We start from the raw sequence: 25,260 nt of genomic DNA on the forward strand, positions 1-25,260 counted from the left end.
ATGCGAAAGTATGATCGGTGGTCAGAAGTAAGTTGATATAAGCTTATCAATGCGCGTGGGATGATTTAGAATGCCATCAGGACGGGTATCGGAATATTAAGGGCGCTGAAGATGCAGAACACAGCAAGTAGAAATTGCGAATAGCTCAGGTGAACAGAGATGGTATCGGATGCTAGAGTTAAAGTAGCAGCGTATGTCTGGGACCCAAGGTAGCACTAATCGAGGGTCTACACCGGCAGTGGGACTTGGTGAGGGCACCGGGAAGGTAGTGGGAACCCGGATGATGGAGGGTCAGCGAGAAAAAAAAAAAAAAAAAGGCAACAGCAGCAATAATAATGCGGAGTCTGTCAGCGTGTCAATGTAAGTTTGAGATGATCTTGCTAATTAGCCTAGAGCCCGTCCCTTGTCCGTTGAATTGGGCTGCTGGGAACTGCCTCGCAAGGGCTGATTGACAGCGAGATCTGATAGCGGGTGGAGTGGGAGTGGTTGGCCGTTCGGCGTGGTAGCAGGGAGTCGTAGTATTAGTAGTCGTATCGATGATTGTTCCAGATTAACCCCGGAATGTTTGGGCTAGTTTGAGAGTGGTAGTAATCAGTTGCTCTGGTTGTGCAAGTGAATGGCACAGTGGACGACATCGGAGGCATGGATCAACTATCAACGCGTGTCCATTCTTGACTTGCAGAAGCGGATGGGAGTTTACAGAACGGATTTGGAATTCACGGAGACGCAGAGGGGAGAAGGCGAGGCAGGAGGCAAGTCAGAAAGGAATCCATCCCTCCATTCTCAAACAGTAACTGATCAGAGAGCTGGTAGCACTGATTATCAAAATCATGGCAGGCCGGCAGCGATGTCGGTCATGTACGGTAAATACGGAGCATTGCAGAAGAATGGCTTGGTGGAGACTGTGCGCTGCGACCTTGTTGTCCGCGTGGTCACTGGACCTCCAGATTCAGGGCAACCTGCGTTTTTGATATGCTTTTTCTTGAAAAGGAAGGTACCTCGCGGGCAGGCCACTCCGATTACAGTAGTACTCTCAGTCTCTCACGAGCTTGAAGTTGACAAGACTCGATTGTTCTCCGCATATTGTCTAGTTATCCTGTTCCCCGAATTCGCCACTTCGACTAAAACTGCGCCATCGGAGCTCCATGTTATTCAGCGGGGGTTATTCTCGAGCCTCAAACTTAAGAAAAATATGGGCGGGGCCTTTTTTTGTCTTGAATGGGCCGCCAGGTTGCATTGATAAATACATCCACGTTTCACGGAGGACATCCATCCAGCCCGGCCCAGCAATGAAGGGGCATAAATACGGTTTTGCGACCGTCTGGTATTCTAATTTCGACCCATCGCGCGAGTCAGCCTCAGCCCAATAAATTAACTGCTTGATTTAACCAAAACTTGGCTTTCTTGGGCGGTTTTGTGAGGACAGGTTGGGGCATGGCCTCTTATTCATTGCACCGCGGTGGCCAGGTGCCCATGTGTGTCTTGGATTAATCAATGCCGAACTCACCAGCGACTGACTGTATGTGCCCAGAGCTGATGGGGCGATGGCGAGTATGTGACGGTCGTGGGTGCAACGGTAGTAGTCGGCCTAATCACAACAGCGGCAACTGTTACACCAACCGACCACCGCCCAGACTTTTAATTCCAGATTCCCAACCTTGCCTAGAAAGGCAACAATGCAGCTTCACGGTTCACCACTCCAAGAGTCTGGAGTATCCGTACTACTTAGATGCTTACCGTCCCCGGAGCCATTCCTTGTTACTCCCTGGCCCATCAACACCATCCAAGTCCATACCATCCTAAATTGCGGAGTAGTGACTTCCCCATCCTCAAGCATGCCGTTGCTCCTTCATTCCAGATTTCCTTGGCACGCCTTCACAACAATATATCCACACCTCATCCGCCCATCCACAACGACAGTCAAGACTAACTGTAGCATCCGGATTCGACGGAGCTCGCCTTGGCGGCCCTGAGGCTTGCATCGAGTTTCGCTCTCTTCACACAGTGTAATATCAACAACTCTGGTGCTTTGGTAACATGTGTCAAAAAGGTCTATGCAGGTTTAGACAGTCATCCCGCATCGTGACGAGCTCCTACTTTTCGTACCGTACGTCCCCAGCTCAGTCGCAGGCGATGGTAGTAGTAGTCATGAACCGTTCCATCCGCACCCGTACAGTCGCTGTGGTACTCGAGAGCCTTCATGGATGGCCGTCGTGATATTCTCTCCTAAGCCTAATCAAGGATCAGCCGCCTCCCCATCAATTCCCTTGGTTGGCGAAGTACCGTCCAACGCCCATTCCCCGGACTGTTACCATAATCTTGAATCGTGCTCCTAAACAGTGCTGCCCACTCTGCCCGTCAATCAAAACGTCCTTTGTAGAACCGATTGCGTGCTATAACCTGTGACGGCCGAGTGATATCACACCTTTATATACACCTCAATTCGTATCTCGAGTATTATACTGTATTTAATACCTCTCGCTATCCAGAAATAAGCACAATATGCCGGCATCAAAAATCCAAGACAAAAACGGCCAAACCATCTAGGAAGGAGACTTCGTCTTCACGAGAGTGCGAGGGGGCTCTCACTAGGGAAAGGTATGGCGTGGTTGATTGTTCTAGCCTAGGCGTCTAACCCTACATAAACAGCTATGCACTACTGCATAGTATTTGTACAATACATGGCATCACCTTAACCACGCTACTAATGAACGCTGGTAGGTCTAGAAGATTGTCACCGACGAGGAAGAGGCAGAGCAGGAAGATGTGAAGAACCCTCCCAAGGTATGTAGTGGCCTATTGCCCAAGGGTACTGGCTACTTGTAGTACATCGATATTAGTACTACTTCTATCTGCCCTTGGCCAGCCCTGACTAAGAAATGTTTCTCGTGATAGGTCATCTACAGTGACCAGCATGGCCATCGGGTCGCACATAATCCCGGAACACTGGAGAAGACGCAGCCGGACGAGTGAACCGACTTCTCTCTTTTATTTTTTGGTTGGGGGTTTCCGAATTATTATGCATGCACCTTGCTCTATGTGTTAACGAACCAATGCCGATATTACTGTGTAGATATCTAACTTACGACTTCCTCGATAACTGAAATGGATGTCCATATTGAGTGGAAAGAAATGTGATATTCACAAGGCATCCGCTCATAGCATCGGGAAAGTGGTGAGAGGTGCTCGAGTATATCATCGCCTATCATCGCCTATCATTTCCACTCCTGAACCCTCCTTTCCAGGACCGAGGTTCCATATTGGGTATATGAAGAGGACTCCTGCTCTGCGCTAAGTAACCCTATTTTGTGAGGAGTTCTCTTTATATGCTGATCATGATCAACTGTGTGCGGGGTGAGTTCGCGGGGTTTGGGATAGAACGACTATCCTCTCCATAAATATCATAGTAGCCCACTTTAGCAACCTTTGTTAACGATATTCCTCTCAATGATGTGCTGGCGGACCCTGATTATCTCAAATCTTCCCCCCCGCGCCTTTCCGTATGTTATAATACTTTGTGGTCCTGCTTTTGGAGAATGGAGATATCCCTAAGTCTCTCGGAATGACGGACTCCTAGTTTTCCAGCCCCATAATGATATTTCGTGCGTTTCTAGTGCTTGCACTGGCACGGGCCATTCTTGGACTGGCCACCCCGGTGGCCTCTAATTCTGATTACAGCGGAAATCATGATATAGCTTCGATATTAGCGCAGGCTGCGAACGATCCTGCTATTACCGATATTCGGCTACCGAAAGCGGCTTCAGCATTATCGAAGGAAGTTGTGGGTGGGACCCCAGGAAACGACAGGTCTGTGGAGGATGCTTGGAATGCGGTTCAGGACATATTTGGCAAATCGACCAATGTCTTTGATGTCGCCGCTAACCTCGCAATATCTGGGGCGATTCCAAGCGACATCCTAAGACTTTTAAACGGATACGCCAATCAAAGTCTGAACGCCCTAGACAACGAAAACCATCCGGTGACTGGGGATACCATATATCCATTCAAAATGGAGATAGACGCGCCTTACTCCGTCGAGGAGGCCAAGCTCAGGGCGGCAATTTATATACCAGAATCATTCAAGTATGGAAAAGATGGAACGAAGCCGGTGATCCTTGTTCCAGGAACAGCAATCCCAGCGGGCACGTCATACTATTTCAACTTTGGCAAGTTCCCGAACGCGGTACCTGAAGCGGATGTGGTCTGGGTCAACATACCGGGAGCTTCTTTGGCGGACGTCCAGGTTAGCTCAGAATACATTGCATATGCAATCAACTACATATCTGCAGTGACAGAGTCCAATGTGTCTGTGATCTCTTGGTCCCAAGGTGGTCTAAATAGCCAATGGTCGTTCAAATACTGGCCTTCAACTAGGCATGTGGTTGATGATCTCATCGCCATTAGCCCGGATTTCCGTGGTACTTTGGTGGCAGATGCGGCTTGCCCATTGCTTTCTGGTGTCTTCTGCACGCCTTCACTCTTTCAGCAGAGGTGGGAGACTGAATTTATAAGCACCCTGAGAGAAGATGGAGGAAGTTCCGCATATGTTCCCACAACGACTGTTTACTCTTCCTTCGACGAGATTGTGCAGCCCATGAGTGGTGCGAATGCTTCAGCTATACTCGACGACACTCTAGGGGTCGGCGTGTCCAACAACCACTTGCAGACCATTTGTGCCCTCCAGCCTGCCGGAGGTGTTTACTTGCATGAAGGCGTGTTGTACAACCCTCTAACCTGGGCTTTGGCAGCAGATGCACTCCGCCACGAAGGACCTGGGGATACCCGTCGAATTGACACTGAGAAGGTCTGTGCGGATTTGATTGCACCACAACTTGGTGCAGACGATCTGCTGGGCTCGGAAGGGCTTTTGCTTATTGCCGTGGCAGAGATTCTCGCGTACAGCCCCAAGGCCTTTGAAGAGCCAGTAATTGCAAGCTATGCCCTGCAACCAGCGTGACTGACAACCAAGATCTTGCTAGATAGCTGTGTGTAGAAACTGGAATCCTGGCTATGAGGGAATAAGGCAACAAATAATAACAGAGAATTCAAGCAGCAGAGATAAACTCAGATTCCTGGTGCCTAGACTGAGCTTGAATGAGATATGCTCAGAAAGTGGATCACTTCGTCATGAAGGTCCGCGATGTCGCAATCCGGGGGTGATCTTCATGTTCAAGACTTTAAATGTCACGACGCTCGTCAAGACTCAAAAGAAAATCTCAGGCCCTCAAGAACTGGCGTTGAGATGAAGTCGAAGAAGGTGGTGCAGTCCCCGAAATCCTCAAGTGAAGCCTCGAAATTCACGCATCAGCTGCACAGTGTATCTACTTGCTACATAACCTGAAACAGCGAGGGGTTTATTATCTCATGATCGATCGAAATGCAAAACGGTCTTCATGCAACCTCACCTGCTGGGATTTCCCATTGTTAAACACCACAGCGGAGTGATCGGTGTTAAAATGAAAAGCAAGACCTAACGAACGGGTTGGTCTGGTCAGTTGGCTATCTGGTTCTGCGACTCGGTTCGAGAGCCAAGCGATAAAACAACGGTGAGAATCGTGATGAACCCAACCCCTGGTCTGTGGGTTAAACTCCGCTAATCCGACACGCTGCAAGACTATCATTTGCTGGACACGGGAACAACGGCAGGCGGGACGGTTCGCTTCGTACGGATTACGGATTGTGGACACCTCCACGAGGCATTTGTCAAGTTCACAGGAGCGATTTCCGAGCAATGGCCTTCTTCCTTCTTCGACCATGAAACTCTGTCTCCAAAGTCAAGAACACTGGGTCAATCCTCCGGTTCTCCCGGATCAATTCCCTCGCCAAGAACTGGCAGGCAAGTTTCAAATCCTCAATGGTGGAAAATGGAACCCGGGCACACGAGACATCGGTTTCTGCTAGCTTCCCTCATTCTCCTTTTTCATCCATCCTTCTCGAATGGCATAGTTGCCGCTATAGGGCGAGAACTGCCCGAACTTATCCAAACGAGAGGCTGATGGAGTGGTACACGCGCGTTCAATAAGCATTCGGCTGCTACTACTGCACCACCGAATACGTACGTCTCTAGAGATTTGACACTAGCCCCCGTTGAGGATGTCAAAACTGGGCTTGTCAGGTCCACTAAGGAGCTGGCCAAGAGAATCCGCCCCGTTCGATCGTCAGCATCGATATCAGCACTTGCGTTGTCACTGGCCGTTTTTTCATCTGCGGAGATTGCTTTATTGAACTTGCAACTTTTGCGAGCGCGGAGTCTTTCGCCGTTTCTCCTTTCCTGACTTCTTTTTTCCTTTCCCCGACGTCTTTGGAAACACGCTGGTCTTTTTATTTGATGAGCCCCAGCAAGAACGCTGAGAGTCTTCGTCTACTTTCTCGCTACCCAGATCACAGTTCCCACCCCGGTGCTGTGCAGACCACAGTGCCTATGATCTAGTTGTCTAGAACGAGTTTCTTTCTTTCGTGTCTATAATTCATTTTTATTTGGGGGAGATTCCTTCCTATACATTCTTTCAATATGCTATGCTCGTCGATTCTATTATCTCTTGCCTTTGGCCGCGTCTTTGCGGACGCTGGAGACGACGATGATTTGATGACCTTTGTCACAGTATGCAAAACAGCTGCTCCAGAACTTCAGTTGCTAACCTTTGCAGCTTCCCAAAGTACGAGCTTTGAAGTTTGACGTCTCCTACCAAGACCGGGACGCTGTAGCCCCAGGATATTGGTTTGTTGCGCCTTATGGGATCATCGAACCCGAGGTTCCTACCAAGCAATGGATACCATACCAAGTAGGGCCGTATATATATGATGGAGATGGAGTATGTATTGGCATCACAAACTGCAAGGCTATACTAACGGCATAGTAGGTTCTGGTCTGGGCGGGGTCCCCCATGTTTGACAATCGGAATGCGTTCGACTTCAAAGCCGTTAACAACATCGACGATGAATCTTATCTTTCGTTTATTCTGCAGCATCAGTACGGCGATGACGGTACTGATAAGGGCTTTGGGTATGTTTTGGATCAGCATTTCGAACAAAAGTACAAAGTTGGCGTTGTCAACGACCTCAGTGCCTTCAATATGCACGAGTTCAATATCCTTGATGGTGGGGAGTCTGCGCTCGCTTGCTCATACAAGTCTCAGTACACAGATTTGTCTGCGCTTGGACGCCCTGATGATCACAGCTGGATCATTGCTGGCGGAATTCTTGAGTTGGACACCAAAACTGGCGAGGTTTTGTTTGAGTGGAGCTCCTTCAATAACGTCCTCGTCGATGAGTCGGTGAAGATCTATCAAAATTCATATCCTTCTGATCGACCAGGTTGGGATTATATACACGTCAACTCTGTCGATAAGAACTCGGCAGGCGACTATCTTCTGTCGGCTCGGTTCATGAACTCAATATATTACATCTCCAAGGAGGGCGAGATTGTCTGGCGCCTGGGTGGGAAACAGTCTGATTTCGAGATGGATTTCACTTTCTCAAAACAACACCATGCAAATTTCATTGAGTCCAACGGAACACATCATGTCATTTCCCTCTTGAACAACGCTTCGGATGAAGCAGAAAATGAGGAGGATGTTTCGTCCGCTCTTTACGTGGAGATCGATAGTGCGGCCTCTCCTATGACGGCAAAAGTCATCAAGCGCATCAACCGACCCGATGGCGGTCTGACACGGTTACGTGGTAATGTACAGACTCTACCTAACAACAACACCTTTGTTGGCTGGAGTGAGCGCGGTTACCACAGCGAACACGATCCTGACGGCAACCTACTAATGGAGGCCAAGTTCGTCTCTACGCGCCTCTCTTCGTATCGATCCTACAAGTTCCCTTTTACTGGACGTCCAAACACGCCGCCAGACGTTGTTTCATCTGTGTATGGTACGGATGAAGAAGATCTAACCACCATTTTCCATGTCAGCTGGAACGGCGCTACAGACATTGCTTCTTGGAACTTCTACGCGCGATCTGAGGAGGATGGCGACGCAGTGTCAATTGGCAACACAACAAAGACTGACTTTGAGACGATGTACATTGCCGATGGATACCTGGATTGGGTGTCTGCTGAGGCACTAGACAAAGATGGTAACGTGCTAGGCACATCGGAGGTACAGCGGACACAAACACCCAGCGATTGGCAACTCGCTGGGTTCCAGGGCGAGGACCAGCCGACCCCTGGCGATCCGTCGACCATGCATTCAACAAAAGAAAAGGAGGATGATGTGGGAGATGCGGAGGAGTCCGAGCGTATGGGGGACATGGAAGACATGGACATGGACATGGATATGGACGCGGAGGAATCTCACATTGACCCCGAAGAAGCCGCCAAAGCGGTGGTCAAAGCCTACGAGATGGTGCGCGGCGTTGGGGGGCTCTTAATTTTCATTTTGATGGCCGGTTCTCTGGGTGGACTAGCGGCTGGCGTATACTATCATGTCCGACGACGTCGCGCACAGGCTTACTACGAAGTTCCATCCGACGAGGCGGAACGCCAGCCCATGGCATCTACCTAAAAAAAGGCGGCTGGACTGACTTCGCTTCTTGTATTATGATTAATGTACATACCATTGCCACTTTTATTAATTTATAGACGATCTCAAACTTCAATTCCGTCTTAGTGATGAGAATGGCCTAACTGAACACGAGCCTCAACACCTTCCTCGCCTTCAATTCCTCAACTAATGCTCTCGCAAATTCCTCATCCTCACGCACCTGAAACGCAATGGGGCCCATAAGCTCCTTCTCAAGCTGCCTTTCCACCTTGTGCACTTTCTCATAATCAAAGTGATAGCTAGTCAAGTTCACTTTTGCAAACCGCAGGGCTCCCACCTTCCCCATCCCCCTTCCAGCTCGTGCTTTAGCTCTTCCAAAGGCAAGAATAGGCAAAGACCACGACTCCCCGACCTCCAACTCAATCGGTGCATCGAAAATCGTCATGTCCACATGGAGAACTCTCAACGCTGTGAAGCTCACCGAGATCTTCTCGCAAAGCATATACCAGCTCTTGTCACTGCGGAGCTTTAACTCCCGGAATGTAGTCAGGCTGGGTTCGTTGTACATGGTGTGATGGATCTCGATGTGTTGAATCGCTGCCTGGGCCTGTTTGGGGGTTTTCTTTAGGAATAGTGAAATGCACTTCGGCGATGTGAAGACGAATTGTGTGCAAGCGTATAGGAGGCATAACGTTTCTTGGTGGAGTTTCTTTGAGGTAAAGGGGAGGCAAAGCTGTGTTTGAAGCCTGGGTTTAAATGGCAGGCATGTTTGTATCTGAGTTAATGGATCTCGAGGTGCGAGTTGCTTGTGGTAGAGGTGGTAGTGGTGTTGTGTTTTGGTGATGTCTTTGGATCGACGGATTTCGACCCGCTGGGGGGGGAAGAGGTAGTTGTATATCTGGTTGCGAATTTCTGGAGGAAGCTCCATCTTGCAATCTGATATACGAAGAGTGTGTACGTGCTGGAGTGAGATGAAAGTTGGAAAGTGAGTGTGTTTTACAAACCTCTACCGTTTATATAGATCTGTATTGTAACACAAATACAGGCCGTGCACCAGCCACACTTTGATACAGTAACACACGCACCCTCACCTCTGCAGCTTCACCTCGAGTTAATTCCAACGCTTCTTTTTGCTTCCTCGCCCACGCAATCCCCATGTCGATCCACAACCGCCCCTATTCCACCTCACCTTCATCTCGCCCTACCCCTCCTCACCCACAACCTTCTTCCCAATACAGCCGCTCAAACTTCAAAATCCTCCCATTCCTCTCAATCGTTGTCATTGGGACAGCCTCATACGTCTTCCTTGCCAAGTCCCGCGCCGGCGCCCGTCAAGCCCCTCGAAGCCAACAATAACAAGAGCCCCGCCACACCTCCCAACAACAACAAATAAATAACAACAACAAAAGAAGAAGAAAAAAACACCAAAACCACAGTCAACAATGTCTACCGAAAACAAGCCCAAGGGCCCCCGCTTTTCACCCGCTGAAACTACAGTCGTCTTCCTCCTCGGTGGCCCCGGTTCCGGCAAGGGTACCCAGTCCTCAAACCTCGTCCGCGACTATGGCTTCGTCCACCTCTCCGCAGGCGACCTTCTCCGCGCCGAGCAAATCCGCCCGGAATCCGAGTACGGCGAGCTGATCAAGTCTTATATCCGGGAGGGCAAGATTGTGCCTATGGAAATTACTGTTGCGCTCTTGTCGAATGCCATGGCGGACAACCTCGCTAAGGGGAACACTACTGCTTCGAAGGGTGGTGAGAAGGCTCGGTTCCTGGTTGATGGATTCCCGCGGAAGCTTGACCAGGCGGTGTTTTTTGAGGAGACGGTTTGTCCGTCCGAGTTTACGCTGTTCCTTGATTGCCCCGAGGAGGTTATGGAGACGAGGCTGTTGAAGAGGGGGGAGACAAGTGGGCGGGACGACGATAATGCGGAGTCGATTCGGAAGCGCTTCCGTGTGTTTGTTGAGACGAGTATGCCTGTTGTTACGGAGTTTGGAAAGCAGGATAAGGTTATTAGTGTCCCTGCGACGGGTACTGTGGATGATGTTTATGAGCGTATCCAGGCTGGTTTTGAAAAGAGGGGCATCCGGCCCTCTGCCTAGGTTTTGTTCTTCTGCCTTGTTGAGGCGTTGACTGGTGGGACTAGACCATTTGTCCAATTTTACTTATAGTTATATATATGTGGTTAGCTGGCGGATACAAATCCCAGTAGATTTGCTGTGTGTTGTGTGCATCGAAATTTGATATTCAGTAAAATCTAGGATAAATGAAACTTGAATAGTCATTACATTTTATTTCATCAAGTTTTTGTCTTCGTTTCCATTGTCCAATCCGCTTACTCGGCCGCAGCAGCCACCTCTTGAGGGGCACGTCGACGCTCAGGAAGAGTCTTGGTGCCCTTCTCGGCCTTCTCACCCTCTGCAGCCGCAGCAGCCGCCTGCTGCGCAGCCTCCCGTACAAATCGCTCCCGCTCGCTACGGATGACCCCGAGAACATTCTCCAGGCTTCGTCGCCAAACCATAAGACGACCCTGCACCTCGGCCCATTGCTTCTCGCCAAATACGCGGTAGGTAGCGCGGTGGACCAAGAACTCAGACTTCAATTGCGATAGCTTGCCCTCAACGAGACCGGCACGGATGGTGTCAATAACCCACTTCTCGACTTCCTCTTGCGGCACGCGGAGTGCAGAGGCAATTGTCTCATATGACAGAGAACGTGCAGATGCACCCGTTGTGGTTGTTGCGGTGGCGGCCAAGGAGGCCAGGGTGAGCAGACGGATCTTAGTCTGCAGGGCGTCGGCGTGGGGGGTTAGGGTGTTGTCAGGAAGGATGTTTGCGACAGGGGTGGTAGAAATGAAATCCTCGTAGGCATCGAGGGTGTCAGCGGTGAATATCTCGAGGAGCTCAAAGAGGGGCGCATCGCTGGACCGCAAAGACTGAACGGCGTCGGCGGCGGTCAATGGGGTGAAGTCGAAGACAGCCGGGTGGGTGAGGGCCGAGGTCAGGGCACGAACGGCCAAGTCCCGGGCAGCAGGGGTGGAGGCTTCGGCGGGGGGGATGGTCTGGAGAGCCTCAACAACGTGGGTTTGGGCCCAGTCAAGGTCACCAGCAGCCTGAGCAGCGTCGGCGATGGCCAAGTGCAGACGGCGGGCCTCCTCGTCGTCCAGTTCCCAGGCAGTGCGCCAGTTAGGGATTTGTGCGGTCAACTGGGGCTTTAGAGCGTCGAAAGCAGCGCCGGAGCCAGACTGGCGGATGACGGCGACAACGGCTAGGAGAACGTGGAATTTGCTCGAGTCGGAGGGGGCAAGTGTGTTGAAGATCGTGGACAAGATGGCGATAGATAGAGAGGCGCCGAACTGAGGAGATGAGGTGACCGGCTTGGTGAGATATGAGCAGATTCGGGAGAGGAACATGTCAGGGTCGGAGGCGTGCTGGACGAGATGGATGAGGAGGTTGTACGCGGGCGTAATTTCTGGCCTAAAATCAGCATGCATGTCCTGATTCCAGGCTGTGGTACTGGGGCGTACCCTTCTCGGGCGCCGTGTTCAAAACCTCGGCAGCCGAGACCAACTTCTTCAGCACGGCATCACGCTTGCTCTGATCACTCTGGGTATCATTTTGCTCCTGCTCGTGGAGGGGTTGCAGCAGCGGGGCGACCTCGGTCTGGATGGTAGTGTCGTCGGGCTTGGTGAGGGCGTCGAGGTAGGCAGCAAATTCCTCGGCGAGTTCGGAGAAAGATCCCTCAATCAAGAGGGTGGTGGAAGGAGCGGGCATGGCGGAATGAGTGAGGAAAGGGGAGAAGGAGGATGTCGAAGTTGAAGTCTGGGTTCAGTCGAGATGATTTGATTTTGGCGGTGGAGAAATTTCTGTGGGATCAAGTCTTGGCGTTGCCGGCGCAGATACACTACCAAAAAAACTCTCCCGCGAATTTTATCACAAAGCATACAGAAAAATATTACTATTCGTTCATTATCGTCATGGTGCCTAGTCTCCATTATTCAGTTCCCCTCATTTTTCTAGTCGCCAATGCAATTCTCAACTTCGCTACTCCGTACATTCTTATAGCAGCGTAAACGCAGCAACCACCACGGTCGCAAAACCGGCCAATCCATAGTTCTGCATCAGACTCATCGCGCCATCAGTTGGGGTAGAGCTGTCGCTTGAGTCGGTAGCCGTCGCGTCGTTTCCAGTCTGATCGCCATTGGACGAACCGCTGGTCTCAGAAGACAGGGTAGTCGAGGAACTGGGTGAGGACGAAGTGGTGGTGGGAGCAGAGGCATTTTTGCTGCCACACTTGTCCTTACCAGCTGTGCACTCGTCGTCGCCGTCCTGGGTGGTGGAATGCGAGATGCACTGCTTGTAATTTTCCAAGCAAACATAGAAGGGAATTGTGTCCAGGTATTCTTCTACATTGGCCTCGGTGCCGTTGGAACAGGTGCAGGTGAATTCAAGCGTCTCCTACTAGATGATCAGCGATTGGATGTAATTACCGGTATTTTTCTGGAAAGCGTACCCTGTCGCAGCGGTTAACCTTGGATGAACCGCCGCAAACTTGCGGGCAGTTATTGAGCTGTCCCCGACACCAGCCGCCTACGACAAATTGTTAGCAATTTTCTTGAGATGTAGGCAAAGGAAGGATACATACTCTTGGTAGTCGACTCGACCTGGTTCAGATCGAAGCCATCGGGAAAGGTATAGTTGGACTGGGCCAAAATGGGGGCCACGAGGCCGAGAGACAGGAAGATCTTAGTGTAGATCATCTTGGGGCAAGCTGGGTTGGATATGATGACGGTCGACAGTAGTCGTAATCGTTAGAGATGATTATTTCTGCCTGCAGAAAGAAGAATTGGAATTGCACGAGTAACAGTTAAGGCTGAGGAAAAGCAGGAATGAGGGCGAACAAGGGGTAAACAGCTGCTAATAAATAGGCCGGATTCTTGGTTGAGAACGAGCGCATTCAAGGAAGGAACGGCATCCGGGAGGTAAACAAGCGAATGGGGTTAGTGCTGCGCTGTCTGGAACTTGGAACCAGCTTAGTTTTGCCAGTTATGCAGCTAAGGCTCACAGATAACTTGATAAGAGTCCTCATGACTTGCCGGCTTGCCACTGTGCTAGATTGCTTGGGGCAGTAGTGTTACCACTTAGCTAGTATACAATCAGACAACGCTGTAACCGAGGCTCTCCACCGTTCGGGCCTTCCATTTCTTCCAATTCGCGTAGTAAAACACCCTCAAATCCCTCAATCTCAGACAATTATAAAATCTTAACCAAGAAAATAATAAATAATAAAAGGACCAAAAAAATACCAAAAAAAAGAAAAGAAGGGAACAAGGAGCAACCATGTCCACCAATCAATCACTCCCTGGATACGTCTCGATCCCTACATACTCCCGCCACCCCAAACCAGCCACCGGCGAGGATGGTTTCTTCGCCCAAACCCTCTCGTCCCCGATCACAATCCCAAGCGTGCGCACTGTCCGACTCAACCATCTCCAATCTCCGCTCCCTTCCCAGCCTCCGGCATGGCCCTCTCCGACAGCTCCCCCGCAGCTGATCCCTGTTCCTGGCGCGGATCTGGTTATGATCCTCCAGCTTGCTAGTCCAGGAGTCTGTGGCCACCCGCAGACTGCGCACGGCGGGGTTCTGGCCACTGTGATTGACGAGGCGATGAGTTTAGGTGTTACACTTTATGCGCCGGAGGCGGGTGAGCATCATGGTCTTACCGCTCCCCAAGCTGCGGCAAGTGGCTCCGAATCTGCAGAATCTCGCGGAAGGATCCGGTCTAAGATGTTCACGTCGCAATTGGATGTGCGATACAAGATGCCTGTTTCGGTGCCTGGCGAGATTCAGGTCAGGGTACAGGTGCTTGCGAAACAGGGGAAGAAGCTCTGGGTGAGTGCGCAGGTTGTTCAAGAGGGGAAGGTCAGGGTCGATGCGATGGCATTTTGGTTGCTAACTGTGAAGAGCGTCTTGTAGTATATGTTTGGAAATAGCTGTATATATTTGTATATATTGATAGAGTCTATAGAATCTGAGTCTATATCTACATCTAAATTCGGGCGCGCCTCCCAATATTCCGACTCGCACTCACCACCAACCCAATCTGCGTACTCAATGCCACAATCTCGCCCTTCGCATCCAGGACAGTAACATCCAGATCCGTCCTCCCATCACGCACCGATTTGGTCACAACGCGACTATACAGCCACTCCTCTCCAGCTGCCGGTAACCTTTTCTTCAAATCAATGCTCAGCGTGACAGTCGGAAACCAGAAATTCGCAGTCGGGCCAGCACCCCCAGATTCCGACTCTGCCCCAGTCGCCATGTTATCAAACCCATCCAACGCCATGGGAAACATATCCGTCAAAAACACGACGCCCTCATTGCTCCACCTCGTCACCTCGCCCTCCGGCCTTAGTCGAGCCCACTGATCCACGACCCCATTCCTGCGCTTCCCTCGTGCCCCATCAACACCAAAGATCTCAACCTGCGTCGTCGCCTTCCGGAACTCAGCAAACGGCGAGTCCAGCTTCGTCCATGCCCCGTCCTGGCCTGTCTCGCCGAGCTGGCGCAAATTTACCCCGCCGTCACTCGCAGTCCCGGCACCGGGCTTCGGCTCAAGCTCCCATTCCGTCTTCGCTGATACCCCAACCTCTGCACTATCCGGGCTAACGGTGATATAGCCCGCGACTTTCACTTCCATTCCTTCCTCGCCCTTGTCGGTGCTTGCCCCGCTCGATGAAGACTGGTCTTTCGGCTGAAGAAGCTCAACATGGATCGAACTAGTCCGCTTTCCTAGTTTCATATCGTGCACGCGGAATCTCACGGGGCCTGCGGCTGTGCGCCTTAGGAAGGTCAGGTGCATGGATATCGGGGTTGCCGGTTCGCCTTTGTATAGATCTGGGTGGGTGGATGCGAAGTGTACCAGCGCGAGGCGGTATAGGACTGCGCTCGTGTAGCCACCATGAGGGACTATTTATTATTACTATTATTAGTATTGATATACGGCGTGAACCCCCGGGGAAAATAAGGGGTCTGAGATGGTTGGTAGATATTGGAAGACATACCTGTGCCGATACAGAAGGCGCTCTGTAGAAATGCGGAGTAGCGGTTCTGGCCGAGGGGCGATACATGGACGGCCTCTTCGAATTTGGCGCCGTGGGCGGTTCCCGCGTTCATTGTGGGAATGGAAAGCTAAAGTGTCTATTCTAAGGGACTAAGTTAAAGATAAACGTGGTGTAATTATTGTACCGAAAAGCGATGGTGGAAAAAGGAGAGACTCTTCTTTTAACTAGGTTCTGCTGCGGTACCTAGACCTCGGCTCCTCTCTCTTGCCCGAGCTTTGGTTCACTCTCGGCTACTGCAGGAACCTCAACCTCATTTCCCGTCCTCATAGGTTCTAACCATGAATATACGTAATAATTCTATAACGATGGCCTTTGCAGGTGACCACAAGGTACCCTAGGTCTATTTTGTTATCTACGTTGGAACGCCTTGATCAGTCGACGTTTTCGCCAGTTTCTCTAGAGATGTCAAAACACCTGTTATCCTGGTTAGCACATGATCGAAGCCCTTAATGGGTAGAAACATTAACAAGACGACATACCAGCAACTCCCTGTGTCAGGGTCGCTCGCGCTTCGGTGCTCCTCGACCCTAGCGTAACCGTCATCGCATAGCTGACCGCATGCGCGCACTCCAGTTTGTTCGCCCACCGGAACACCGGCTCGTCATCACGACTATCGCCAATAGCAAGCAAGAAGTCCGGCCGGCCATCACCGCCCGTCTGGTTCAAGCAAGACCGCCAGGCTACTTCTGCTGCTGAGGCCTTGTTTGTGTTCTTTGCTTCAACCACCAGTACGCCATCAACCAGAAGAGCATGCACACCTTGGTTGGCGCATGCATCGTTGATGTGGTCCGCACACTCTGAAGCCAAACGAGCCGCTGCTGGGCGATCCTCGGCCGCGTCGTAGTGAAAGACGAGCGAGCAGTGGCGCTGTTCGGTCCAGCTTCCTTCTGCGCGCTGTTGGTAATACTCAAGGATCTGATTTACAGCCGTCTTCCAAGCGTCGGTCCGCGCTTGGTTCATCAGCTTCAACCACGTCTCCGAGAATGGCTCGCGAACGAAGCACCCGTTCTCTGCGATGAGACCCAGTCCGAACACCATTCGGAAGAGTCGCTCTAGCTCTTCGGGCATACGCGCACTCATCACGTACACCACATTCTTCGGGTCCTCGGTCAGGTCCGCCAGTGTCGTGATAGCTCGCTGTGGTGTTGTAACTATAATGCTCCTGGGAGATCCCCAAGACGCCAATGTTCCCTCGTAATCTAAGATTATGAGCCGCCGCTTTGACTGTCGGTACCTTTCTTCAAGCTTATTCATCGGAAGTCGAGGAACGGCCATGATTTCGCGAGATGATTGCTCATGCCAGACGCGAGTTAATGTTTCGCTGAACGACTTCACCCAGTTGGAGGTCGAATTCTGAAGCACCGCTTGGTGAAGTTGCTTCCACACCTGCTGGCGTTCTTCCTCGCTGCGCGTAAGAGCCGTAAGGATAGCATCCGCACATTGGCGATAGTCCCACGGGTTAACGAGTAATGCATGGTTGCCGAATACGGATGCGCTCCCGGTAAACTCACTGAGAATCAGGGATCCGTATCGCTGGGAGCCGTACTTCCCATCCTGACAATAGACGAATTCGTGGCTTGTGAGATTCATACCTTCACGCAGACTGGTAATCATCATCGCATCCGCCACGGATATCAAAGCGAGGTATTGCGGGAAGGCAAGATCTTGCTTAAGGAAAACGAGCGGCTGGTGGGCAAGCGTAGAATGTGTTGAATTTATCCGCATGACGATATCTGAGATCATGGCTTCAAGCTCCGGTTGTTCGGTCGTGCTAGTAGCGACTTGAACCAAGACCACCTTTTCGCGCCATTCAGGGTGGGTATTGAGGAAGAGTTCGTAGCTCAAGAGCTTCTGCCGGATACCACGCACCCCGTCAATCTTGTCGCGGGCGACGATAAGCCTCTTCCCCGCATAGCGATCAGATATCGTCTTGACCCACTGTTCGACATCTGCTGCTTTACGACGTTTATCCCACGAGAGTGGATCGATACCTATTGGGAATTTGGCCACGTTCACAAATCGATCTTCCAACTGAATGCCATCATTCGTGGCTTCAACACTAAGAATTCGGCTACAAGTCTGGAGGAAATGTCGACAGTATTCCTCTGTCTGGAAGCCAATAAGGTTTGCTCCAAGCATTCCGTCGAGGAGCTCCTTGCGGGGTGCAATGCACCGAAATACTTCTGACGATGGAAACGCAACATGTAGGAAGAAACCGATCTGCGCGTCCGGGAGGAGTTTCCGTAACATCGCTGGGACAAGAAGCAGGTGATAGTCTTGAACCCAGACTGTATCTCCTCGCCTCCAGTTTCGGGCAATTCTCTCCGCAAAGGCCTGGTTGAGTTTGACGTAGTAAACCCATGAATGGTCCTCGTAGGCTTTACTTTTAGGGTTATCAGGTATTTGGTAGTGGAATACCGGCCAGAGAATCGTCTTGCAGAGATGTGTATAATGACCGTCAAAATCGCCGTCGCTAACGTCAACCGTCAGGCAATCGTATTCGCTTTCTAATTTCTCGGAGATCATCGATTTGGTAGATGCCGTTAAGGCATCGGTCGGCATACCCAACGTGCCCACCCACACCTTGTCTTCCAACTGCCCGCTCTCCGCTGCGGCCCGCACGGCATTGCGCAAGCCACCATTACCCTGCTCAGCTGTTGTGATTTTCCACTCAGTTTCGGAGAACGAAGGTTTCCGATTATGGGAGCGAACAGACGGTTTCCTTAAGTGCCTGACCGGTGGTTGCGATGCCGGTCCGTCTACTTTCGGCGGGGGGCTCTCTGTTGAAGAAGCCAGCGGCTCCTGATGCCTGAGAATTGATGGGGATGCTAGAAACGCCGACTGCGGCTTTGGCTGGTTCAGTGCGGTCCTGGCACCCCATGCCGGAGAGTGGGCTTCGCTTTCTCTCAAATCTTCATAGTTGTAAGAATTGCCAGTTCTGGGGAATGGGTATTCAGACTGGTTCCTGTCAGCCTTCCTTAGGTCGGCAGTGAAGATGCTTTCATGGTCTGTAGTCGCGCCCGGAGTGAGACCAACATTGGGAGCCTCCTTTCGCCTCTCAAACAAGCTAACTGCAGGGGTGGGAGGAGCCGAAACAGTGTCGGGAACCTGATTTTTCGGTACAGTCTCTGGCGGAGGGGTTGGAGGGGAGTCTGGGGGACGAAAGCTAACTGTATACGGGAGAAACCTATCTGCATTAGCAAGGAGACATGAGCCAAGGTAAGCAGAGGGGCGAGTTACAAGGACGCTATGTAAACCGTCATATTGACAAGAAGGCGCAATTAACAATCGAATGAGGGAGCTTAGGTCTTGGTTAGGGGACGAGTCCTCCCTCGGGCGACAGGGGCAGTATAAGGACAAATGAAGGTCAAAAGAGGCACAGAGAGGTGAAGCTCCGGCGTAGCAGTTTATTTTTTTTCAATGAAGTGTCAGTACTCATCGATACGTCATTGAAGCGTCCAGCCCACCTGGGCTAAGAAACTGGACCCAGCCAAGCTGGTCCGACTTCTTGTGCTTTCTACTCTGCCCGGGAGAGATTCCATGAATGAGAAGTTGAAAGAGGTACCTTTATTGCGATGTCTATCAAGAAAACTCCCGTAGCGCTGGACTAAACTGCTTAATACTTCAAGGATGTTCATTATCGCTGCCCCGACCCCGCCCGTCATTGCCGCCCCTCATACTCCGTACTCCCCGTAGAATTACACCTCTTTCTTCCACCTTTCTTTTTAACGCCTCGCTTTGAGAGCCCGTTCATTCCTCAATGCCAGTCGCAGGTCGTCCAATCCAGTAAAAACCTCGCAAGTTTCATCCCGCCGAAATCGCCCTTTCCCCTACGTCGCGGTCTCAGTGGCACACTCCGGGGTCCCGAATCAAGTGATCTAGACTCAAGCAAATGGAACGCTCGAGAACAGCAACCATGGTTGGCTCTGCGTGGCACCGCGGGTCCCACGAGCCAGTCTCAGAGTGATATTGCCTACTTGGGGATGTGAACTGTCCTCGACTACGACATCGAAGAGACGCTGCAACAAGTTTGATTGATACAATCATACACTTCACTCCATTGCATGGATGTCAACAAGCGGGCCCACTCATATCATACCACGTGCATCAGTTGCTAGAGAAGAATTGTCCAGTACGATCAACAGTGGATTTGGTTTGCAAACCCCCCGTTGAAATATGTAGAGTGTTACAATAAAAGATGTGGTGAGGATTATGCAGGAGTTATGAAAATGATATATATCACAGTCCGCTAAAGGAGGGAGAGAAACAAAAAATTCCCCATACACCATACAAATATCGCTATCCATAAATATATCCTCAGTATAGAAACAGGAATGAGAAAGACGAGTCTCCCAGGAACCCGAGAGTTTGCAATAATATAGGAACCCCGGATCAGAACAAAAAGAAAAGCCCTCCATTAACAGTAAAATCGTGTCGTCAGCGGCGTCAAGACAGAATGAAGGATATATATCACGGCGCAAAAAGAAGTAGTAGCTGTCGGGGAAATATATTAAGTTACGCGCCAGAACCTTGAGACGGTGGTCGCTAAACACGGCAGGACCAAAAGGAAAATTAAATGAGCAAAAAGAAATGCGAAATTCACCGCTGCGCCGGATTCGCGGTTCCTGTGTCGGCTGAAGGTTGTGTAATACCGGGATTAGGTGTAGTCAAAGCACTCACACTCGAAGACGCCATCTGTGCCCTGAGGGTGGCTACCTCCGACCTAAGCCCGCTTAATTCATCGTGGACGGAGCGAATATAATCCCAGAGCTTTTCCTCTCGATCACGTTGTTGATCGAAAAGACTCGGATCATGAGAGGGATGAACGTTGTTGGTCGAGGGTGTTTCAGGTATCGTCTTAGATGACAATGGACCACCATGGTTGCTTGAATGGCTATGCGATGGCGTGTGTTTAGTGGCAGCCCCTGGTGCTGGTACGGAGTTCTGCGCGTGAAGGGAAAAGCGAGGTTCCGATGAGCCCAAACCGGGTGGTGGGGGGAGCTGAGGAGCGCCAGGCTGAGGTGGTGGAAGACCCAAGCTTGACGCAGAGTGTCCAGTGGATGAGAGAGGTGTCTGGGAGTGACCTGGTCGGTTGTATTGCGGTTGGGAGAATGAGTGTGTGATTCCCGGCGAGTGAGGACGATGGAGTTGTATACTGTTTTCTGGACCGTGTCCCAATTGATGAGGAGGCAGAGCATTTGGCGAGAGTGGTTTTGGGCTTTCTGTCATGTTTGGAGGCGCAAATGCCGAGGCTCCAGAAGGTTGATTTGCCGGAGGAAATGTCAGGTTGCCGGGCTGAGATATCGGAGAAGGGGAGCCACTAGAAGCACCATGGCTTGTTGGTGGAGGGTAAAGTCCGCCAGGTGAAGGTCTGCTCGCAGCGATCGGAGGGTACGTGCTGGGCTGACGCGCTTGATAGCTGCTTACACTGTTGGAACGCGCAACAGAATCTGTCGGCATATCATGCTTCTTGATGCTAGGCATGTTGTAACGGCGCTCATCTTCCTCGTCCATGCGTTCCGGCTCAGCGTAGACAAGGCCTTCCATTGTATCTTCCGCGCCTGCAGCTGCATCTCCATACTCGTCCTCACCGGCGTAGCTTCCCATGCTTGCTCTGCGCCCCGCACAGCCACCCTGGCCTTTGTTATGACGAGCAAGAGCGTCACCGCGGGCAAACCTGCGTCCACATTTCGGGCAGATATGGGGTCTCTCGCCGGTATGGAGCTTTTGGTGCCGTTTGAGATCATGTAGTCGCCGGAAGCGCGACTGGCAGGTTGTGCATACGAACGGTTTCTCTTGGCTATGCGTGAGCAGATGACTCTTAAGGTTATGGTGTCTTGTAAATTCCGTTGCGCAATACGGGCAACGATGCTTCTTAGCCGACGGGGACCGTTGGCCAGCCTTATTCAAACCAGAGCTCGGTAAGCTGAGACCACGCCGTGGGTCGTTGAACCCTCCGGTAGGCATAGGGTACGAGAACGCCTTATTACTGCTGTCTTGGTGCAAGTCACTGTCATCCTGATGACGCGATTGATCACCATCCTGTGAAATGGAGTCGTCAATAGGCCCAGGACTCGCTACAGTCGAGGTGTTCATTAAAGATGTCCCGTTTTCAGCGGCGTTGAAGACGGACTCGCCGGCCTCGCCTGGAACAGGATGTGCATCCACTTGCATATGATCGGAGTGCATAGCTAATGACTCGTTAACGGAGCCAGATTGTTGTTGTTGTTTCTCACTAGCACCGAGGGCTTCTCGCGCAACTTGCGAGCTATTCTGGTCTGGCTCTCTGTGGGGCTCGAGGGTCCGCTCCGCGGAGCCGGAGTTTGGTGTTGTTGTTGACATGGAGGGTATGGAATCTTTTGATCGCGTAACGTTTAATCCGGCGCTAGCAATAGAGGTAAGGTTCGAGTCCGGTTTGGACTGTTTCAGGAAGGCAGAAGGCTCCGAGGAACTTGCAGTTATAGGGTTCGACGGCGCAGGTAAAGGGTGGGATATTGGGACGGGCTCGTTGTTCGATTGCATCAACGCGGCCATGGGTAACGGATCTTTCACACTACCTCGATATGGTGAATGATGTTGATATGGAGCTAGGTGGGTAGAGATCATGTTAGCGTGGATGAAGGCCTATTGACAAGATCGAGATGTTTGACGGCTTGGGTGACATTGATTGAATGGGGGGAGCAATGAGAATAAAGAACTATGAATGTACGGAAAAAGGAATTCGAAAAGAACGAACGAAGGCAAGGGGAGAGGGGGATGCCTCAGAGAGGCGCTGTCGCGTGGGGCGCTCACCAAAACCCGAGTGTGGCGCAAGCTGACGGGGGTGTTCAGCCTTCGTGAGACAACTTGGGGCCGGAACAAGAGTATGGGCCTTGTGGATGGGTAAAAATAGCGAATCAGCCTCGTCAGCAAGATTAGAATTCTTTCCTCTTCACTCGATCAGAGCGTGTCGTGGGTTCAACCCATCGGGTGGAAAGGTTTCAAAAGATCGTGGCGGGTGCGCGGCGAGATCGGGTTGGTCAACTAGGCTGCAAAGCAAGAGTAGAAGCTGCAAACCAGCGATATTTAAGAGAATATCCTTGCGATCCTCCGTCTGTTGGACAAGGTTAATGAATGAGTAAATTATTGCGAACGGAATTCAAGGTATTTGGCATCGGGCACGAGTGAGAATGAGAAAAGAGGCTGTGTTGATATGCGTGCCTGGTAGTGGGCAGGAGGCTCTGAAAAGGGACAACGGGGGTGCAAGACAAAATGGAGAGAATTACAGTATCGGAGAGGCAACAAAAGATGGAAGGTGAGCTGCGATTGGAACTGGTGGTGAACTGCGAGGCATGGATTGGTAACCCGGCACAATAGTACGTTGGTTGGAGAATGAGATGGACCGTTTGGGTCGAGGCAAGATGGGTCTGCGTCGGGTCCGGATAGTTTGCAGATAATGGCGTTTTCTGAAAGGCGCAAAAGGGGAGAAAGCGGCGGGTGTGGAGAGCAATCAGAAAAGAAACCGGTACAACAGGAGAATAGTAATGCCTGAGTTGAAACCAAAAGACGGCAGGCACGGATTCACGAATCAAGCTCTTGCGCAAGAAAGCAAAGAGAGAAGAGGGAAAAGGGAAGAGGAGGCGGTGGTACGGACTGGAGTGACGATGGACAGACGGACGCTTGATTCGAACACGAGGAAGGAAGTGGCTGGAGCGTCTCGCCAAATACGCTCCGTGACAAAATTACACGCGGCTCTGCACAACCCACCGCGGCACCGCCCGGCGTCCGCTTTTTGACGGATGTAAATTACGGTATGGCTGCTCTGAAGAAGAGTACTTTTCCCCAGCCAGGAACCAGGAGGCGCAAGACAGCGCCAGAAAAAGCGCCTACAGAAGAATCATAGCTCGTTTCACTTTTTTGTCTCAAGGCGCATTCAATAAGCCGGGAAGTTCTGAAATTCCAGGGAAGACATTAAGCATAGATTGTTAATGGAGAGTCCTCCTGGAAGATAGTTATACAGTCGCGACCTGTAACCTGGTTCTTTAGACTCTAGGCTCCAGCTTAAGTGCGTTCGCAGTCAGTGTCATGCCAACCATCAGCACTTCCTAAGAATTGAAGTTTCAAGCACCTTCAATGCCGCTGCGAGCGATAAGAATAAGATAGAACGCCTCATAAACAAGTATATCTCATTGACCCGGTCATGCTTGCCATTGGTAGCCCACCACGAGTGTAGGGGGTTCCTTGCAACCTTGAGGAAGATCCATCACGGACACCCTAGGGCATCTGCTATTGGCTGGAAAAGCCACCGATTGACCTGAGCCTTGTTATGAATATGAATCAATGACACAAACTTGAAGCGGGTCCATCCGACAGCTGATGGTGGTCACAGGTCAACGTCAAAAACAAGGAAAGAAGAATGAGGCGGTGTTTGACGCTGAAACCTGGGTTGCGTCTGTTGGATAATTAGCCTTAGGCAGGAGGGTGGCTGAGCGGGTCTGGGCCGCCTGGAAGGCTGTGCCAAAGGGCTGTCGAGTGTTGATGCATCAACACACATTAGAGCGCGCGCTCTCTCTTCATGACGGTTTACTATTGACCGGAATATAACGCGGATGATAGTGCCCAGGTGCGAGAATATTTTGCACCAATGATTGCACCTTTAACCATAACGAAACCCAGGCGCCATGAGATAACAACTGTGCCCTGACAGAGACCAGGGCGCAGGCAGGGAATGATTGGTGGGTTCCTTGCCAGCTGCGCCTTGAAAGTCCCTGGGCTATGCTTGGTAAAATCGATGGGCATAAGCCTGCCTTTCAGCAACGGCAAGAAATCCTGATTGGGTTGGGCTGGTTGTTGCTTTCAAGCATCACCCGCAGTTACACTGCAATTCCTCTCGACCACCCAAAGCTTGTTCCCAGATGATGACCATGGTTTATACACCTATGGATCAGTTAGAAATCGGTATTTGAGTGTCGATTCAACAGTCACAGGGCACTGCTTTGGGAGTTGCTATGACCATGAGGAAGCCCTACACGTGTGTTCAACTTTACGCTGTTGTAATAGCCATCCTCGCAAAGCCAGCCTGAGTTAGTTATTGTACAATGTGTGCGTAGATAACTAGAGCGATTTATCTGCAGGCAAACAAAGAGACTTCACATTGAAGTGTGAAGGGTTCTGCAGGAAACCAGGATTGCTTGCCTCAGGCAGCGACAAATGGCAGCGACTCCGCAATTTAGTCTCTTTGCTTTTCATCCATCCTCCTCTTCTCTCAGCTTCTTCCCTCGAGGTTCGGGAGTCGGGACCCTTCGACTCGAGCTTCAACTTCTCAACACCCGGTTCTAATCTATCTTTAGATTCCGTCTTTGAATCTGCAATTCCGAATGGCCTCTCCAAGGAATCGGCCCATTCACCCTCCACGTTGGCCAGCGGTTCGACACGTTGTATGGTTGGCTGAACGGGAGGAGATCAACCCCGGCGCTAAGCAAACACACCAGACTTGCCATCCTGCGGTGCTCATTCGTTACTCGGGTGACAGTCCTGCATGAAAAGCGTGATGATTGAGAGGTTAAACGGCTTGGTGTCGTTTGGAGTTTGGTTGGCTTCCGGCAATCCCCACTGTGATAGACCAGAACTGCTGCTCTAGTGATGTGCCAGCCATCCAGTCACACC

The 25,260-nt window shown here is 51.1% G+C and overlaps 10 protein-coding genes across 10 annotated transcripts; 4 read left to right on the forward strand and 6 right to left on the reverse strand.

The window, feature by feature from the left end:
• Positions 1-3,592: 3,592 nt before the first annotated feature.
• APUU_60504S (putative lipase) lies at positions 3,593-4,957 on the forward strand (the record flags this gene model as incomplete). Its single annotated transcript, XM_041693751.1, has 1 exon — positions 3,593-4,957. The coding sequence occupies one exon, from the start codon at positions 3,593-3,595 to the stop codon at positions 4,955-4,957; it is 1,365 nt and encodes a 454-aa protein (XP_041559650.1).
• A 1,554-nt stretch (positions 4,958-6,511) lies between these two features.
• On the forward strand, positions 6,512-8,510 carry APUU_60505S (uncharacterized protein; the record flags this gene model as incomplete). Its single annotated transcript, XM_041693752.1, has 3 exons — positions 6,512-6,601; positions 6,648-6,812; positions 6,861-8,510. 3 exons carry the CDS (start codon positions 6,512-6,514, stop codon positions 8,508-8,510), a joined length of 1,905 nt encoding a protein of 634 aa, XP_041559651.1.
• A 118-nt stretch (positions 8,511-8,628) lies between these two features.
• APUU_60506A (uncharacterized protein) lies at positions 8,629-9,417 on the reverse strand (the record flags this gene model as incomplete). The annotated part of the gene is made up of 1 exon (XM_041693753.1): positions 8,629-9,417. One exon carries the CDS (start codon positions 9,415-9,417, stop codon positions 8,629-8,631), a length of 789 nt encoding a protein of 262 aa, XP_041559652.1.
• Positions 9,418-9,931: 514 nt separating this feature from the next.
• ura6 (uridylate kinase ura6) lies at positions 9,932-10,591 on the forward strand (the record flags this gene model as incomplete). The annotated part of the gene is made up of 1 exon (XM_041693754.1): positions 9,932-10,591. One exon carries the CDS (start codon positions 9,932-9,934, stop codon positions 10,589-10,591), a length of 660 nt encoding a protein of 219 aa, XP_041559653.1.
• Positions 10,592-10,824: 233 nt separating this feature from the next.
• On the reverse strand, positions 10,825-12,262 carry APUU_60508A (PCI domain protein; the record flags this gene model as incomplete). Its single annotated transcript, XM_041693755.1, has 2 exons — positions 10,825-11,960; positions 12,016-12,262. The coding sequence occupies 2 exons, from the start codon at positions 12,260-12,262 to the stop codon at positions 10,825-10,827; spliced, it is 1,383 nt and encodes a 460-aa protein (XP_041559654.1).
• A 285-nt stretch (positions 12,263-12,547) lies between these two features.
• Positions 12,548-13,248, reverse strand: APUU_60509A (uncharacterized protein; the record flags this gene model as incomplete). The annotated part of the gene is made up of 3 exons (XM_041693756.1): positions 12,548-12,946; positions 13,002-13,078; positions 13,134-13,248. The coding sequence occupies 3 exons, from the start codon at positions 13,246-13,248 to the stop codon at positions 12,548-12,550; spliced, it is 591 nt and encodes a 196-aa protein (XP_041559655.1).
• A 580-nt stretch (positions 13,249-13,828) lies between these two features.
• Positions 13,829-14,464, forward strand: APUU_60510S (uncharacterized protein; the record flags this gene model as incomplete). The annotated part of the gene is made up of 1 exon (XM_041693758.1): positions 13,829-14,464. The coding sequence occupies one exon, from the start codon at positions 13,829-13,831 to the stop codon at positions 14,462-14,464; it is 636 nt and encodes a 211-aa protein (XP_041559656.1).
• Positions 14,465-14,537: 73 nt separating this feature from the next.
• Positions 14,538-15,667, reverse strand: APUU_60511A (thioesterase family protein; the record flags this gene model as incomplete). The annotated part of the gene is made up of 2 exons (XM_041693759.1): positions 14,538-15,460; positions 15,556-15,667. 2 exons carry the CDS (start codon positions 15,665-15,667, stop codon positions 14,538-14,540), a joined length of 1,035 nt encoding a protein of 344 aa, XP_041559657.1.
• Positions 15,668-15,967: 300 nt separating this feature from the next.
• Positions 15,968-18,878, reverse strand: APUU_60512A (putative alpha,alpha-trehalose phosphate synthase subunit TPS3; the record flags this gene model as incomplete). Its single annotated transcript, XM_041693760.1, has 4 exons — positions 15,968-16,029; positions 16,095-18,573; positions 18,652-18,802; positions 18,856-18,878. 4 exons carry the CDS (start codon positions 18,876-18,878, stop codon positions 15,968-15,970), a joined length of 2,715 nt encoding a protein of 904 aa, XP_041559658.1.
• Positions 18,879-20,214: 1,336 nt separating this feature from the next.
• On the reverse strand, positions 20,215-22,221 carry APUU_60513A (C2H2 zinc finger protein; the record flags this gene model as incomplete). Its single annotated transcript, XM_041693761.1, has 1 exon — positions 20,215-22,221. The coding sequence occupies one exon, from the start codon at positions 22,219-22,221 to the stop codon at positions 20,215-20,217; it is 2,007 nt and encodes a 668-aa protein (XP_041559659.1).
• Between the last annotated feature and the right edge of the window lie 3,039 nt (positions 22,222-25,260).

The sequence above is a fragment of the Aspergillus puulaauensis genome, chromosome 6 (assembly GCF_016861865.1).
Source record: "Aspergillus puulaauensis MK2 DNA, chromosome 6, nearly complete sequence".
Taxonomy (NCBI): Eukaryota; Fungi; Ascomycota; class Eurotiomycetes; order Eurotiales; family Aspergillaceae; genus Aspergillus; species Aspergillus puulaauensis.